The sequence below is a fragment of the Balearica regulorum genome, chromosome 5, assembly GCF_011004875.1.
Source record: "Balearica regulorum gibbericeps isolate bBalReg1 chromosome 5, bBalReg1.pri, whole genome shotgun sequence".
In the NCBI taxonomy this organism is placed as follows: Eukaryota; Metazoa; Chordata; class Aves; order Gruiformes; family Gruidae; genus Balearica; species Balearica regulorum.
In genome coordinates this window covers 64,848,165-64,866,009 of record NC_046188.1, presented here as the reverse complement: position 1 = coordinate 64,866,009, position 17,845 = coordinate 64,848,165, and the positions used below count along the sequence as shown (strand labels likewise).

The window sequence follows — 17,845 nt, the reverse complement described above, 5'->3', positions numbered from 1 at the left end:
AATACTGAAAAATGCAAGCTGTGCATCTTCCAGCATGTAAAGCATAAGAACACAGCAATGAATAAGCATCTCAAGAAATACTCAGAGCAGACTTGTTTTCACAGTTAGATGTCTCTGAATCGGATATCCTGCAACTACCACTGGGGGGGGGGTTAATCCAACATCTAACTGTGTAGCTTCACACTGGTGTTTTAAACCACTTTCACTCCGGAATTATTTTACAATCTTAAGTTGATAAACGTGATAGTGTCTAAGTGATAATGTGTGTGGCCATGAGATATAAATGATACAGTAATGTTATTGACTGAGTTTCAGTCTCTGCCTCCATGTCTGTATCAAGTATGGAAGTATGATCAGAAAGCTTGCCATGTGAGACAGCAGGCTGCCAGCCAGACTCAGCTGTAAGCTTTTATGAGATTATAAAAGTGGTGTAAAAGGGATTAACAGACATATTGACTTAACTCTCAGTTTGTTGACAAACTGTCCCGCCCAAGCAAGGCATTGTCATTTACAGACTGCTATTTCTGTTCTCTAATTGAATATCCTGGAACCGTTCCCAGAGGTAGGGCATGAACACAGGCAGGGGAAGTAACTTCAAGGACCAGGTTGACCTAGATTTACATCATAAAGGTGGTCCTGATGAAGCAAAAGCAACAACTGGGTTCTGCAGAGCAATATGAGGTAAATATTAGCTGGGTCCATAACTGTCTGAGTCGTCTTTGATATTTTTGGTCTGTTTCATTCAGTTGTGAGGGGTTTTTAAAAAAAAAAAAAAAAATTTCATCCAAAAAACTCTGTCCAGAAGTTTGTCAAGGTGAGAGGTGGTCTATTGAGTTTGATTTACATCAGGCAAATTTTAGAGGAAATGCGTTTCACTGAAACAGAGTACTTAGTGGACTAGGTACCTTCCTCCAAGACATTTTACAGGACAGACTAATTTGCCTAACCACATGCCTTTTTCCAAAATTCAGCACGGATTATCAATTAGGAGGCATCAAATGTTATTTTATTTTCTTTGTTGCATCAAGGGAGTAGGTGGATCTTTTTGAGCTGAAAGGACGTCTTTCCAAGACTGACACAGATAAAGAACTGTCCTGAATTTGAAGTAAAATTTGTTACTCTCTCCTCTAGCTTTTAGAATAAGATATTATAAAGAAATCTTAGTTCCACAGAGGAAGCAAACACAATTACCTCAGTCACTAGAAGACCAGTCTGGTCTATACGACGTGCCTGTGGGGAGGCTTTTTGAGGTACCTAAAAATAGGCAGAGACTACCTCAGCCTGACCTCCCTCCTCTCCCCCAGGCTCCCTCCGTCCGAGGGCAGTTCACAGCCTCACCTTCGTAAGAGACCTCAGAAATTTCTCTGAAGTTGTGCTTTATCTCTAGTTCACCTTTGCACGTTTCCCTTCAATGACTAGTTACTGAACAGAGTATGAGAGACATGTTGTGGCTACTTCCGTGCAGGAGCTTCCACAACAACTTTTCCTCTGAAATAGCAGTGCCTCCAAAACCCCCTTGTCCGGTGATTTCCCAGGCCTGTCAGGAAATTCATAAATAGGAATCTGGCCTTTATTGCTATAGAGAGCAATTGTTCCCTCTTGGTCATCTACAAGCTGGTAAATGCGATAAAAAGAGCTCTTCATTTCTGAAGCTAGAGAAATAAAGTTTAATTAAATGTCCCTTGTCCCTCAGCTTCTAAAGGCGAGATTCTCTGCTCACATTAGTATAGGAATTTTCCTCGGGATTGTAACCAGGGAACTGGCGTTTGTTTTCTTTGTCGATATTATTCTTGAAGGTGTCATCGGTTCCATTTTTATTTGTAATAACTTTAGGCAGATTTTTTCCAAAGTCCACCTGAAAAAAAGAGACAAAATAGCCCAGTAGTTTGAAGCCTATGTTCACTGGTTTTTTCCATTGCTTAAAGGGTATCTTGTTGCATTTTGAAATTTTGACATCCTTTCTTACAAATCTGAGGAGTTAGTTCATTACATGAAATGACTCTCAGACCCACACTTTAGTGTATGTGTCCCCTCCATACACGGCCACTGTTTTTTTCTCATTCCGTCACAGAAAGTCTTTGCCAAAAGGAATGAAAACAACTTCTCAAACTCCTCTGTTCATGTAGAAGTCTTCAAACATGCCCTCGGTGCGTTCCCAATCACTTAAATTTAATTTTTCATTTGCATATTTATCTACATTTGAGTGGATTGGGTTTTTGGCTGGCTGACACTTGCCTCTGGTTTCACACTGCAACTACCTGATTAATGTTGTAATTCTACATTTTAAGCAAATACAAGGGTGTAAATGCATATGTGATTTATTGTTTTTACTGCTTTTATTGAGATGATTAGTTTTTTCTCCAGAAAAGTTCTAGATGAAGTCTGTGTTGAGCACCTAAAAGCCAAGGGAAACAGCTGAAGCAAATCTAGAGTCACAGCTGCTCTTCAAATTAGATCATTAATGTCAAATTCAATGCAAGCTAGGGGGAAGGACAGCTTCGACGTTATCTCTGCATACTGTGAGCCTTGCAGCTGAATGATTGCTTTCAAGATTTAAAGGCACCTGTGGAATATGCTAAAGGAGCTGAAAACACATATTGCTTCATGTTCCTTTTATAAACCTACTGGATTCTGCTAAGATGGAGCAATGCTGTTTCTCTGCAAACTGTTACAACAGTGCAAGAAAATGAGGTGCTTGTTAACAAGCTAGGAAACCCTAACGCACCTGGTCCTGTTTCTGTGGAGGAGGTGGTGGGCAGGAGCAGCCCAGGTGCTGGCGGTTGCAGCTCTGCCTGAGGGGCCGGCAGTGCTGGCCTGGAGGGGAGAAGGCCTGGAGGTGGGATGGCAGCAGCAGGAGAGCTTCATGGACGTGTGAGTACTAAAGTCTTTCTCTCTGCGCTTGGTGGGAGGAGGTAGTAGCTCGGTGAACTTCTCTCTGGGGTGTACAGTGTGGTTTTGCCCCCGCTCGGCTGCCGGAGCGGGAGGGCAGGGAGAGGGAGGTCAGCCCCCATTTCACGGGCTGCTGGCTGTCCCGAGGGCTGTTTGTCTCCAGAGAACCTGAGTCCCCGTGTGCTGCGCAAACAGGGAATAAGTAACTTATTACAGACTAACGCTGAGCAGGGTTTGACTGATCTCATTTCCAGTATGTGGTGCCTGCGCAGCATCCCTTGCAGAATTTTAAAAAGCGATTGCCGAAAGCTAGTTTGCTCTCTGCGTGGCATGTGCCCTCACATACATACGTGCGTGTATAGCCACCGCTCCCGGGCTGCGGCTGAGCCGATGGGTTCAGGTACTCACCTCCTGGCTGTCGTGCCGCACGCCGCACCAGAGGAAAGCTTTGAGTCTTTCGGACCAAAAGCAAAACAGGTTGCAGACTGGCTTAATTAACACTGGTGGGATATCTTCTCCTTTATTAGGTCCTGAAAGGAGAAAATAATGATACCTAAGTCTACGGAAAGCTAGGCGTGAGCCTTGGGAGCCTCTGAGCATGAGGTGGGGAGTGGGATCAGAGCCCGCTGCCCTCTCCTGAGTCTGTGTCTCGTAAGCTGCTTGCTGGGTTTTTTTAAAGCTCTTTTAATAGCTGAGTCAGATTCTTGCGCAAAAGCATTTATATAGAGAGATACATTGAACACCAACCTGTTATAAAGCTTATCAACAGCCCTATGATGGCACAGCCTAGACAGCCCATGGCACTGAAGTACAGGTAGGACAGGGAGTACCAGGTGTCTGCCAGGAAAGGCCTGTGAAGAGGTGACAAAAGGGAAAGCAGCAGCTAGCATGATACCGATGGGTATGTTCACGTTGTCTCTTGACTGTGCCACCAAAACACATGTAGCTCATGCTGCGGTCGCTGTATGACCCAGCAGCGGTCTGTGCTCCCAGCCCGCCTGGTGCTTACCGGCTGCAGGCTCAGGCAGCGCGCTGTGCCAAAACACAGGTTTAAGTGGTAACGACAGGGGAAATACCTGTCTGGAGCTGCCGTGGGAGCCGCCGCCATCACCAGCGCCTCGGTACTGTTAGCCAGTGTGCAGTTGAGGGTCGACAGTTGCAGGGGAATGGACTTTGTCGGTGGTGCAGGGTAAATGAAAGAGCCGGTTCCGACCCAAAAAGCTAAGGTGATCCCAGCTAAGAGGCCTCCAATAGCACCCTTGCAGGTATAGAAAGATAACATTAAAGGTGGGAAGTACTTCTCTGCAAACCTGAATTCAGTAGGAGCAGGTAATGACTGGTTACAGCCTCTGTCAGCGTAAATTCATTCTGTTCTCTCTCATCTAAGGTATAAAACATGGTGATTTATTGCCCTCTAGTAATAAAAGTTGAAGCAAAACTGTGATGATCAAAACTGCAATACAGAGTTTAGTTTTACTTCTGGGTAAATGTGATGGGACTCCTCATGGTGCAATATGAAATGAGCTCATACTCCGTTTTGCCTGAATTAGTAAAGGCAGAGCAATTGAAATCATTCTGTGCGTCCCAAGGTGAATCTAGGCTGGAGTTAGTATCGAATATTTTTTCTTTTTAATGAAAGTAACTCAGAAATAAAAATAATTTTTAATAAAGCCTTCATGTGGATCTAATCAGCAATTATTTCACAGTTGGGTAGAGTTAAATTCAAATGGGATAAATTCAGACAGTGAAAAGAAACCTCTAAACAGATCTTGGATTCCCTAGGCTCTAAAGCTGAAAAGCAGCAGCCCAGAGACTAAATCTAAAAAAAAAAAAAAAAAAAATAAAAAAAAAAAATTCAAGTTGGAGTTTTAACCAAACAACACAAAGAGATTTTCTTTTAGATAAGGATTTTTTTTTTTTTTTTTCCTTACCTTCCAGTTAGCACAAGGAAACACAATTCCCAGGGTAAATAATCCCAGCATGGGCCCCCCACACATCCCATGGATGGAGAGGGAAGCCTGTGGATGCAGAGAAGAGACAGGAGCTTAGTGCAGCAGCCGGAGGGAGAATGCGCACTTCTGGTTTCGATCTGTAATTTTCAATGGGAAATGGTGGGGGAGAAGGGACCAACAGTGATTTCAGTGCACAATTAAAGAAAGACACTCGGTATTGTTTCCTAGCAGTGAGTAAATAGTGAAGGAGCTGAGGGATTTATGATTTTTTTTTTTTTTTTACTAGTTATTCTTCTCAGCAGAGTGTTCACAGGTATTGTTCGGGTAACCTAGCGGTCCCCAGGGATGCCAGCATTATTCAGTTCACTGTGTTGCTGTTTGTTCACATTCAGTTCCCTGCATTTCTGAAGCACAAGATACCTGCACAACTCCTCCCAGCAGCGATGCTGCTGCCGCCATTGAAGTGCACAGGATGCCATATAAGATACCTGGAAAAGATCAGGCAGCGAGGTTGTCAGTGCTGGTTAAGAGTGTGGATAATTTCTAATTCATCTAGTGTCCGATGAGGACAGGTAGCATGGAGGAATTTGCACTTTGGTCTTTGATTTAAAGCGGACCATTAAGCACCCAGCAGTGTCTTGCGTGAAATCTTGTTGGGTCTTTGGATGGTTGTTTGTTTTTTCTTATGAAGCAGAACTTAATGATGAAATTAATTTAGAAGTCTCATGTAGAAATGTTTCCGTTTCTGTTGCCTTTAAATAACACTTTTAAAATAATCTAATGAATGAATGGAGCACTGATAAACAACATGGCTTTGCCCCTTTGACACCAGTTTTAACTTTGTGGTAGACAAAGCTCTGTCTAGTAGTCTTGAGGAAAGCCAACCAAAACTCATCATCTGTGCTAGCACACCTTGGTTTCAGAGGTAAAAATTACCTTTCTAGGTCCTGAGTGCAAAAATTAAGCAGTAAGTGGAAAAGCAGGAGCAGTAAAGATTGGAGACAGAGAAAGCATTGGTTGGGCTCTTCTGTGATCTTTGCCAACATCAACAAGCGGTTATGATATTATTACAGTACTTATAAAAGGGCTACGATATTACTACAATGCTTGTAAAAAGTGTCTTAAAAATTCAAAGCACTTTGGATGCTTGATATTTTGATGGTCTGTTTTTTGTTTATCTTTTTTACATTTTTATTTTTCTCTGAAAAACTGAACAACCTGCTTACGTGATTCTCTAAGTTTGAATATAAATGCCTTACTACTGAATATTATTATCTTATAGTAGTACGATACTCCTATAGTGTAATGTGGTAATAACTACATTGATATTCTTTCTGTACTGTAAAGAAGATCCCAGACTGTTCCCCAGTATTTCCAGTAGACAAAACTTTTCAAAGGATTTTGAGTAGTGCACCATATAATGCATGTGATTAATTTTACTGAAGCATCTTGCTGATGTTCACCCTGAGAGTTTATAAAGGGTTATGCTCCTGTGGAGGCTTCCGAAGCACAAGCGCATTTCTGAAGTAGTACCTCTAGACAGTGCTCTTCACTGCTCACAGAACTGCTCTCGGAGTCAACTGAGAGTCTCAGACTCTCAAGGCTCCAAGGATACAAAATCCTCCCCAATTTTCTTCTGTAGTAAATAGCAGCTGGGGGGATGGACACCTTTGCCATTAAACAAATGGATCCCATCTGGGGTACCTACATAAGCCTTTGCTGATCCATGTGCTCATCTTCTCGGAGATGTTTGGGAAACCTTTTTTGACCAAGTCTTCAAAGGTAACGGTTGCTAAAGCGTTGATGCTGGCAGCTACCGTGCTGTAGAAATGGAGAATGTTAAATAAATGGGAAGCAATATAATCTGAAATAAAGTTGTATTTATAGAGAGATACTGCCTCTGGTTCAGCATTAATACTATAAAATATACAGTTCTTGAAGGGTACTTTTTGCGTACGCTGCTGATGCTGGTGAGGTTTCTGTCCCTTCTGCGATGGCTAGGGGCCCTGCTTCGTGCTGGCACAGAACAAGACAGAAACTCATCCTAACTGACCCTTCAGTTTACCAAGCTGCAGAGGCCTTCAAAATGTAGACATGTTCCACAATAAAGATATTGCTTCCTTACAAGCCAAAGGATGTGCAGTGACCACTAGTGATACCCTGTTCCTCCGTAAAATGCCTGTTCTGTTTTCTCTCATAATTGAAAAATACAGACTAGGAATAGTCTGACTGTCTTAGCTAGGTGAATTCACCCATATTTGGTGAATACGATCTCTGTGAATTTGTTGTGACAATATGGCAGTATTGACATATACAGCATAGTATTTGGTACTTGGTGCCCTTAACTGTGCTCTCAGCCTCCTGCCAGGAGGAGCCAGTGCCTTTTAGGTGGATTTTTTGAGGGGTTTTTGTTTGTTTGGGGTTGGGTGTTTTTTTTTTTTTTTTATCCTGTTTTGATAGCTCTCTTGCTTTTTCTACAAAAGTCTTTAGACTTTAGATAGTCTTTAGAAACAGCCTGTTGGAGATTGTCTCTATGGCATTTGAATAATGTCACTGTGAACTTGAAACTTCTCTCTTTCTAGTGTCCAATGAAGTTTTGATGTTTAGCCTATAGAGGGTAGAAACTACAATAACATGCAGCACCCCCTGAAGAACACACAGTTTCTAGAATTTCTCAGTGCAGACATCTCTTTTCCTAGTCTGACTCTGTTTCATGTGCAGGTGGACTTGCTGAAAGGCTCTCTACCCCATGATGTTGTGGCAGTCGGGTTGAGTAAAGGTAATTTCACCATAAGCAGCTCCAAAGGTATTTCAGGAAGCTGAGCTCTTTTACGAAGAGAACTAGTGTTTGCTCAGGTTTTATAGCCTTTTGACTGTTGATGATGATATTCTAAAATGTATTTGGGATAAAAAGATACCAGAGAAGTGGAGCTAGACTTTGGCATAAATATAATGTAACTTGATAAAGCACTACTGCTTCTTCCTACAATGTGCTAAGAAAAACAGCTGGGCTTTTCTTAGGGTTTCATGTTTTGACCTCATTCTGGGTCCTCAAGGAAATCAACGGTACACAGCTAAAGTGTCATTTCACATTCACAGACCTTAGCGTTCCACTGAATGCACAGGCGACAAACAGTCCCGGCACTCCTGGCATCGAAGAAAAAATGTCCATAACAAAATACGGCATGAGCTGGGGTAGAAGGAACACAAGAGCAACACAAGCAATTAGTTAAGATTTTCCTGGGTGGTGGAGAGAAGTAGCTGTTTCTGAGCATGTTGCTAAATTCTGGTTTTGTTCCAACTAACAAGGGGTGTCAGATTTTGAGCGAAGGGGATATCGTTTGGCAGAAGTGGTCAATCAGATTAATACTGCAGAAGTGCCAGAATAGATATTATAGCCTTGATTCGGCAACCACCTTAGTGCCTTAGCAGTGAAAGGACATAAAGCATCCCACAAAACTTTAGCTGTCTCCATATGTGCTATGTCTGGGCCCAAAGCAGCTCCTAATTATAATAATGGGTATCTGTACCTGATCAGGTGCTGAAATGAAATCAGCAGTCCAAGGGTCACAACTCTTGTAATGAGAGTACATCACCAAACCACAAAATACTGCACACACCAGGACTGTCCAAAGTCCCAATAGATTCAGGTAAAGTGCCCTAGAACAGAGGAGAGAAACTCTATTTAATAGAAGATAAATACAGAAAAGCTGTTACAAGTTAGAAATAACTAAATTTTTGGAGAGAGACCCTAATGAAAGCTAGCTATATAATCTCTTAAAGGCATCACCAGGATAAGAAATTGTGTCTAATACTGATTTTAAAAAACATGAAAAAATACAGCCTCTAGGGCAAGGTTCTATGTAACTGTACAGCTGGGAGAGACTGATCTAAGACCAGTAACATGTAGGCAGAACAGGCTGTACCCAGCACTGGGTCCGTCCCTCCTGTTCCCTGTAAGAGCAGATTGTTGCCTGCAGATTGTTGTTGCTGCTGTCCCTTTGAGCCACGCAGAGTACTGTTTGGCATGGATTCTGTCGTCGTTGTGACGCCATCATTGCAAAGTAACACACTTGGGTGTTTTCACTAGTCCGTGAAATGGATGTGGGTCACAGCATCTGCTGGGGAGGTTGTGTGGCTGCGGTTCAGTACTCCTGCACTTCCTGAGAGCTGCCAGATTTTATAGAGCCCACGTCACATTGGGACATCGCCTTACATGAGGTTTCTTGCTAGGGCCAGTTCAGAGCTGTGCTACTGGGACCCAAAGGTCTTTCAGGACATGTTACTAGTGATGTTCTCGCAGTTATGACTTCCAAACATTTTCAGAGACTGAATTTCAGCAGGGTAAATTCATATAATCTGTCATAACCTTAAGAAAAATGAATATGACTGCAGCCAGAAAAAAACGCTAGCTGTTTGACGAAAGGAAAAAATTATCACCTTTATGCTTTAGCCAAGGGGGCAAGCAGTTAGCCTTAGGTATATGAAAAAAATCTGGTTGTTTAGAAAAATGTGTGTCTAGCTACGCACATACTAATACTGAACTTGAGGAAGGTAGCAGACTGGAGACTTAAATATCTATACTGTGAAATTTCTCTTGGTTCTTTGCCATTGATTCTAATTATTCTTATATTTTAAAATTTTAATAACTTATTGATCTCATTTTGCTTAGATCATGCCTTGTATTATAATGCCCCATTAAATCAATAACCATTTTTAATAAAATACAACATAAACACAATTCCAATAAATGCATTTTCCCAATAAAGCTGTAGATAGCACAACGTCTGTGTGGGCGTCTTTTCCATGCTCTGCTTCTGAGGATTAATTTAGCAGCCTAACCCCAAATGAATAAACTGCAAGAGTTAGATAGCTACCCATGTTTCTTTCTTGATTTGTTTGTCATTTATGGTCAGAGAAATTAAGACGGTTAGCACAAAATTAGCTTACTACTGCCCAAAGGCATCCCAATATTTATTTGCCAAAACTGACAAACTGTTACTATATTTATTATAATTCCATGTCAGTATGTTTCATTGCCAGAATAGATTAATGACAGGTAACTTACAGTTTAGCGTGCTTTTCTGATTTGCAAGAAATGCACCTCTGTATTGTGGACTGATTAACTCCGTAGAGCCCTAGCCATGTAAACGTTCCCCCAATAACAATTGTCCAAAAGGTATGTCGTCTCAAAGGGTCGACATCAAAGCTAGAAGAGAGGAAGAAGCAATTCAGTTATTTACACACACATTTATTTAGCAAGAGGTAGGTGATTTTTTCAGAAATAGCTGGTATGTGCTAACCTGTGAATCAGAAGTACTGCATTGGTAATACTGTTTTCCAGCACAGGCAACATTTAATGCGTTTAGGGTTTGGAAGTGGTTTTTTACTTTTATATTGGAACACATTACTATCCAGTCAGGATAAATATATACCATGCAGGCTTGGTCAGAGGACCAATTAATTGAGATAAATCACATTGATAAGGCTTTTTATGCTGGGACTTCAGATCTGTGTCCTGTTGCAGCAACAGACCTGCAAGCCATCCAGCCTGGAACCCCATCCTCTGCAAGGAACGCCACCACTTACTAAACTCTCAAAATCCTCCAAACTCTTAGTTACGTCATCATGATGTGTTGTTTCCTGTACAAGAAATTCCTTCAGCTGCAGTGTTACCTTTTTTTAACCAATGAAATTTCATTACTCGGTAATTCTAACCAGTACATCTTTCTGTCTTGCATCTGTCGTCTTTGCAATTCTGCTAATCTTGATACGTATAGCAGATAACTATGATAATCAATGAACTTTTCAGTCAAGGCCACAAACAGCCAGAGGAAGATCAGTTTGCTATCCCAGCGTATTGCTGCACCATTGCTAGCTGCTGTGGTGAGTATACTTAAAATGAAGGGCCAGTTTTATGACTAGAAAATGAAAGAGATAGGCAATTGGAAGGAATAATTGGGCTGCTTTTGTAGCTACACAAAGAAAAATGGTAAAGCTCCCTTTGAGTTCAGCAGGGCTTTGATTTCTTCAAGGAGGGTAACAGAAAGAGGAGTTAAGCTCTCCTGGAAGGTCAGCTGTGTTCCCAAGAACTGAAGAACTAGGGAATAGACTTCTCTGAACCATCGAGTAGTGTAATAACTAGTTCACTGGTAGTGTAATAACAAGTCTGAGTATTTTTGGCTTAGTGAGAGGAGAGCTTCTAAAAATTAAATACACAAAAAGGTTTGCACCATTTGTTTCTTACTCAAATATGTTTAGTCGTGATCCTTCATAGGCATCTTCCCAGACCTTGGTCGGTCCACTGTTCAGAGTAGTTCCTCGAATCAAAACTGTCACGAAGCCAGCCACCATGACAATCATTTGAAATGCATCTGTCCAGACAACAGCTTTTAATCCTCCCTAGAACAAACAGAAACCATATGCTCTCATCTTCTTTCCTGTTGTTCAAGTACAGCAAATGTAGAAAGACCCCTTAATTCAGGAGCTCATGAGCTGTATGTATAACATGTAGCAAATCGGGACTCTTGCTAAACTTTGTATTCTCCCATGGAGGTTGTATTTTTGCAGATCAGAAAATAACACAGCCTACATGGTTTGTCCACAGTCATATGAGAATATTTGACCTCCAGTTAAATGCCTTTTCTTTTTTCCCTGCCTTCTTTATATGCATTTGAAGAATATATCATGGTGTGGAGCAAAAGCTTGGGGAATACCAGCTGACCTGTTTGTACTTCCCATAGCACTCTGTACGTTTCTCGGAGCCCAGTGGTCCAAAATTAGTCTAATACAGAAAAATAGCTCCAGAAAATGTGCGGTTTGGCTTTCTTCCATAGCTACTTTCATATTTGATCAGATCTGTACTAGAGCAACATAATAAGTGTTTTCAACCAGGGTGGACTAAAATATTGAAAATATTCATTAGTGGTAACGAGCACAGAAATTAGGTTTTGTTCTGAGCCCTAGGGCTCTGCCACTTCCACTGTGATGTTTATCTTTTCTCTAATCCCGAGTCTCATGTTGCTTCCACTCAGAAGCAAAGCTCTCTCTGACCTGTTGATCATCCTTCCTAGGTTTTATCACTCTGTTCTTGATCTGCGGTGACACCAGAGGCACGTTTTTCATTACAATGGTTTTCAGTCTATAACTTGTAAAAGATAAGAAGAATCATTTTCTCAAAAGATTTAATATGGCAAGGGAAGGTTATCACCTCCTTATCAGGACTCTGCCTCAAGCTGTCTGGTTTAAACCTTGAGACATGCAGCAGAGGATTTGAGAGAAAATATTTTTTCTCCAAATAGACTTACTTATACCACAGAGTCTAAAAGAAATTTATCTCTATGCTCTACTACTTTAAACTTCAGTATTTAGAAGCCGCCCGTCTGCATTAGCCTGTCATGTCTAAAGGATGGTTGAATTAACAATCTGTGTTCCAGCTGTTCGGTTATGCCTGTTACGTACCAGAGTGCAATAGAAAGTGCAGACAATTCCCGTTGCAACTACAGAGCCCCAGAGATCAAATCCAGTGACTGTGAAACCAAAGAAAACCAAACGGTTAGCGCAATGAAGGTAGGTCATCTGGATGGTAACAGAAAAGCTATGATCCTTTAGCCTTAGAAGGATGGGAGTCGTCATTAATTTTAATCTTTTGTGTCTATTAGGAGCTTTGTGGGATTGTTCAGGTTTCTTAATATTACTGGATGCTGTTTTGCATTGTTGTTTTCTGGCAAATTGGATTTAACTAACTTTCAAGCATGCAAAAGTAATATGTAAGAAGAATAATTGCACAAAGCAAAAACATAATTCTTAAGGGACACAGCTTTATAAGCAATGCTTTCCTTCTGTTCTCACTCCAGAATTTTCTCTTGAGAAATCAAGTTCTTTAGAGATTTCCAAAGAATCCTAAGAAAAAAACCCAACCCTAAACTAAATTCCATTCCCTGCAAATAGGAACAGTTTGACACGAAAATGTGCTGCGTTAAAGCAATTTTTCATGTTCCTTTTACTTCATAAAGTTACTTTACACAAGATGTACAAATTTTGGTTTGGCTTATATTGACGTCTTTCCCACTGGGCATAGTTTGTGAGGGCAAATCTGTTTGTAAAGGTTCTTTTATTAACAAAGTATGGCCTTATAATGAACGTGAGCTGCCGCATAAAATACAGTTGAGCTCCAGAGGAAGGAAGCTCGGCACTGTGTGAGAGGTGGGTTGGACAAACCGGATGCAACTCAGATGACAAACGATGAAGAGAGCCTCCCAATCTCTTCCTAATTGATTTTGGTGAAATCAGGAGTTGGGCCATGATGATTCCTTATGCCCTATGGCAGTAAAATTACTAATCCTATTTATCGTGATGGATTTGCAAGGATTAAAGCAGCATGTGGACAGACAGCAGCGCAGCATTCGGCTACAGGGAATGGAGTTATGCCCATGGGAACCCGAACGTGGGAGACAGGGAAGGGGGAATCAAAGTACAGGGTTCGGTCTTGGATCGTCAGCTTGTACTGTGACCTTTATCAGGATGTTGAGAAATTGTTCATTGCTAACCTCTTCAGGTGGTTACTGAGTGCAAAGGAGAGCAGAACAGCAAATGCGGAGCTTCTGCTAGTGTACTGATGTGAGAGAGCGAGCTGGGGAGTCAGAAATGCAGAGCTACGAGGTGCAGGCAGAAAACTTCTTACAGAACTTTTGAGGAATTTTTTTTTTAGACTTAATTTTCCTCACTGCATTTGTTCTGATTGTCTCGTGGTGTGGTTATTTGGGGTAGGCATGTAATGCAGCATGGGAACTCACCTTGGTTGAGTGCCAGTGATGGAGCATAAACCACTATTCCTGTGTAAAGGATCTGAAGGAAAAAAAAATCATGAAAAAACCATGTATGTGAATACTCCGTGATAAGGCTTCTGTTTAGAGTGGAGGTCGAGCAAAATACCAGATCTAGAGGTTTCTTTAGATCAGCTTGTATTACATATGGCTTTCTGTTTCAGCCTTTACAAAATAAAAATATTTTCATTAAATTCCTTTTTGATGGAAGGACCATAATCTGTCTTGGTATTACTTATTTCACCCATTGCTAAGATGCCTAGATGACAAAAATATCCTAGTCAAATAGAAAGAGGAGCTCTCAGGAAAACACAAACAGTGATACAGAAATAAGATTGATTTTGGAAATTAAGCTTCCATTTTTCCATTCAGTCCCTTTCAAAGTAGCTGACTCGGTGCTCTTCACATGTACAGAACTGAGGGAGACACAAAGCCTGAAAGTCAATAAGCATTCAAATCTATTGCTAAAGATTTTGGAATTAATAAAATGGAATTAATGTAGAAAGAAATGTCTGCCAATGTCCCATCAAATCCCACCTTTCCATCAAATACATGACAAATGTAATCTTTTGAGATGGTACCTGCTGGGACCATCACGGGGCTGGAGCTACCTGGGCACCCCCCAAGAAGATGCCACGTGCAACAGCTTTCAAATGGGATAGCTTCACCCCAGTGTCATAAATGGGTAACTGATGAGTTAAACTGATGAGCTAAATGTACCAAGTACAGCTTGTCTAGATTCTCAAGAATCTACTCATTTGGAAAGAGACTTCAAGGGAACGTAATGAGACCAAGCATTGGAGAAGCTTTGAGAGTTCAGCACAACATCCAAGTGTCAAAGACCCAAAAAATGTCATTTTTAATCCTAAACAGGAAAAGTTAGGAAAGCTAGAAAGTTAGGAAGGCAACCATTCTTTCTTTTTAATATTCACAGTCCAAGTGGAAAAAATTAAGGAAAAAAAGAGTACTCATTAAAACATCTCATTATAAAAAATGTGCAGTCTGAGATTAGTCCATCAAAATAAACGTTGAGCGAAATTGGCACAAAGAGTCAATGTCGTCTTACCGTCTGCAGGATGTAGATCAATGTTGCAGCAAGACGGACAATCTTGTTAAATCTTAACTCCAAATACTAGGAAAAAGAGGAACCTCTGTAAATTGCACATGTAGCATCTGAGACACTGCTATTAACCTTCTGTTCGCCCTGTGTAACAGCTTGCTATGCAAGTAAAATTACTGGCAGCAGGCACTACTGCTATGGGTAATGAACAGGAGACCATCCTTGTTTATTACACGTTGTGATAATTACATTTAAGAAATGTTCTCGTCGGTAGAATGTACTTGAAGTTATACGTTGAGTTGCAGTGCTCAATGTCTGTTTTGTGTTGGGAACAACTGAAAGAGCCCAGGGGCTACAAGGAAAAGAAATTGTAAACTGCAAATGAAAGTATATTCTAACTATATGGAGAGGAAACTTGAGGTCATCTCTAGGAGAAATAGCACAGTTTGACTCCAGTAGTGAGAGAGGTGGTGGTGGAGCAGATTGAGAAGCAGTAACATAGAGGCTTTCACAGTGCTTGAGCTAAGCTGGCTTTCTCACTTGCTCTGTCTCAGTCTAAAGCCAAATCTGCGCGTCATCAATAGGGAAAGGTAAGTGGGGCTCTTGTGTACTTCAGGTGGATGTAGAGAGTCTCCCAGTTACCACATAGCTACAGAGGTGAGTAGATCTCTAGCCCCAAAAGCCCAGATTTTAAGCTTGAGTCACCACCTGGAGTCTCTGTAGTGTTGACCAAAAAAATTACATCTGTGTTGCTAACCCTGTGGCAGCCTCTCAAGTAGCCTTGGGTGGACTGGGTCTCTGCTTGGGCCACAGTCCCGTGTGCTTCCCAGCAGACCCCAGGCACAGGCTGCAAAAGACTTCTGTTTTTAACAAGTCCCTAGGCATTGTACTTCCAAAGCAGCGGATGTTGGTCTCTTCTCCCAAATAGGAAGTGATGGGACAAGAGGAAATGGCCTCAAGTTGCACCAAGGGAGGTTTAGATTGGACATTAGAAAAAATGTCTTTAGTGGAGGGGTTATTAATCACTGGAAAAGGCTGCCCAGGGCAGTGGTTAAGTCACCATCCCTGGAGGTATTCAAGACACATGTACATGTGGTGCTTAGGGACGTGGTTTAATGGTGGACTTGGCAGTGCTAGGTTAACGGTTGAACTCGATAATCTTAAGGATCTTTTTCAACCTAAACAATTCTATGATTCTTACTAATTTTGTTCATGTTTGTCTTTTTTGTCCTTTGCATAATAAGCCCCACAGTTTTCTATACAAATAAATAATTTATGTAACTTGACTTGTTTCTAAAAATAACTAATGAAGCCAGCAGAGTCATCTTCCAGCATGCTTGAAGGAACTTTCTGACTGCAGTGACACGTTCAGTGGTTCAGATGAGAGAAGCAATTCATTCTCTGATCTTGCATCAAAACCAGCTAGAAAATGCAGTTAGTTCTGGTAAGGCAAATAGATGGTCAGTTTTTGCCAACCTGTAACTGAAACATTTCCAAACACCAAAGCTGTATTTGGCTGTTTGACCAAAGCCCCTCCTTGGGTTTGGGCTTAGAAAACATGAGCAGCCTTTCTGTTACCAGGAAGCTCCTCATGAACTAACTTGGCTTTCTTCATCCAGTTCTTGCTTACTTGAACCTGCCCACAAACAGGAGCGACCAAATTTGTGGCAGTTGATTCAAGTGACTAAAAGGCTGTCCCAAATGCTTAGAAACTGTCCTATGGGTGTGCAGGTGATAAGGGCAGTATGCTGTGCGCCCAGCCATAACTTAACAAGGACTACTGATTAATCTTATTTTTTTAACTACTGAACTGTGATATGAAGTAAATAATGTGTTCCAGGAGGAATGCCAGGCAAAAACTCTAGAAAATTCAGAGGTCATTCATTTAATTTCTTAGAGAATCACTGAATTCATTCTCCAGCCCTGATTTTTTATTTTTTTTTGAGACACACCTGCCATCTTCTTCCTCCTTTTCCCTCCCCCCTCAGCTTTTTAGATACCAAAGAGCCCACTTTCGTAGGAAATTTTATCAAATTGCCAGATCTAGAGCTTTTTAATTGGATGCCACTGAATTTTGTTCTTAAAGTCCATCTTTAATATGTGCTCTCTAAACCAGAGTCGAATAGTTACTTGTAAGATCCAAAGCATTTGGATACACTTTAAATATTTTTCCAGCTGTAGCTTAGTTTGGTGCTGGTAAGCCCTTATCTTGTCTTTGCTATACATGCATAACAGGAGCTCTGACCCTTAATTTTTGCTTTCCACTTATGCAGTATAAATAACTAGTTTGAATTAATGCAACCAGTTACTAAAAATAATTAATGTATCAATGCACTTGTTCTGTAAAACACTGCAGAAAATCTTCTGTCAGATTTTTCTCTAGAAATACCTATGTACATGATACTGATTTTTGTTGGCATAGTGCCTTTTTGTTATTTTTACTTACCTCATAAGTGCTTGTAATGCCAGATCTGTAAAACACAGGTAAAAAAAGTTCAGCAGTAAAAATGATGACAAGCGCATATGAAAGAAAGAAGAGAACAAAGGATGCCCCATAGCGATAAACTTCGGAGGGTGTTCCCAAAACGGTGACTGCTGACATGAAACTTGATGTGAGAGAGAAAGCTATTGGTCCACATGTCATCTGCTTACCGCCCACCAAAAATTCCTTTGAAGTTTTCTTTTTCCTCTCTTTAACTGCAAAAAAGACTCCAATGCTAGCACTTACTAAAAATAGTGCTGCAAAAACAACATAGTCCCAAGCCACAAATTTTTTGACTTCTGGAGCTACAAAGTTTGACATAGCACCAGTCGGGCAATTCTCTGATGGAGGATTCTGGTTTCCTATAGCCAAACAGATTAACTCAGTTGATGGCAAAGTTGAAGCTTATCTGCAGCTCATCAATGACAAATAATAAACAGAAAGACTATTCAGCTAGGAGACTTTTTTTTTAATCCAGTTCCCTTCTAAGGAGGAAAATAAAATAGTAGAGGATGAATTAGGAAGGTGCTGAATGCACTTAGACCCTAGGGCTACTGATGCTTCTGTCAGGCAGGCTGGAGTGGGGGACTTAGCTGTGAAATCTGTAGTATGCTCCCTTTTTATCTGTGAGGTTTTA

General features: G+C 41.1%; 1 protein-coding gene across 1 annotated transcript; it reads right to left on the bottom strand.

Moving 5' to 3' along the window:
- Positions 1–370: 370 nt before the first annotated feature.
- SLC5A12 (solute carrier family 5 member 12) lies at positions 371–17,803 on the bottom strand. The gene is made up of 15 exons (XM_010308246.2): positions 17,173–17,803; positions 14,733–14,798; positions 13,637–13,688; positions 12,303–12,370; positions 11,089–11,243; positions 9,910–10,050; positions 8,372–8,501; positions 7,943–8,031; positions 6,550–6,662; positions 5,262–5,329; positions 4,821–4,907; positions 3,966–4,147; positions 3,637–3,740; positions 3,298–3,419; positions 371–1,855 (listed from the first exon to the last, which is right to left on the bottom strand). Exons 1-15 carry the CDS (start codon positions 17,527–17,529, stop codon positions 1,697–1,699), a joined length of 1,893 nt encoding a protein of 630 aa, XP_010306548.2. The 5' UTR covers positions 17,530–17,803; the 3' UTR covers positions 371–1,696.
- Positions 17,804–17,845: the final 42 nt, after the last annotated feature.

Coding starts and splice junctions, on each gene's coding strand:
- SLC5A12 (XM_010308246.2), bottom strand. CDS start 17,529: ATGTCAAACTTTGTAGCTCCAGAAGTCAAAAAATTTGTGGCTTGGGAC. Junction 10,051..11,088: donor TCACGACTAAACATATTTGA/GTAAGAAACAAA, acceptor CCTCTCTTCTAG/CTTTGATGTCGACCCTTTGA. Junction 4,908..5,261: donor TGCTGGGAGGAGTTGTGCAG/GTATCTTGTGCT, acceptor CTGCATCCACAG/GCTTCCCTCTCCATCCATGG.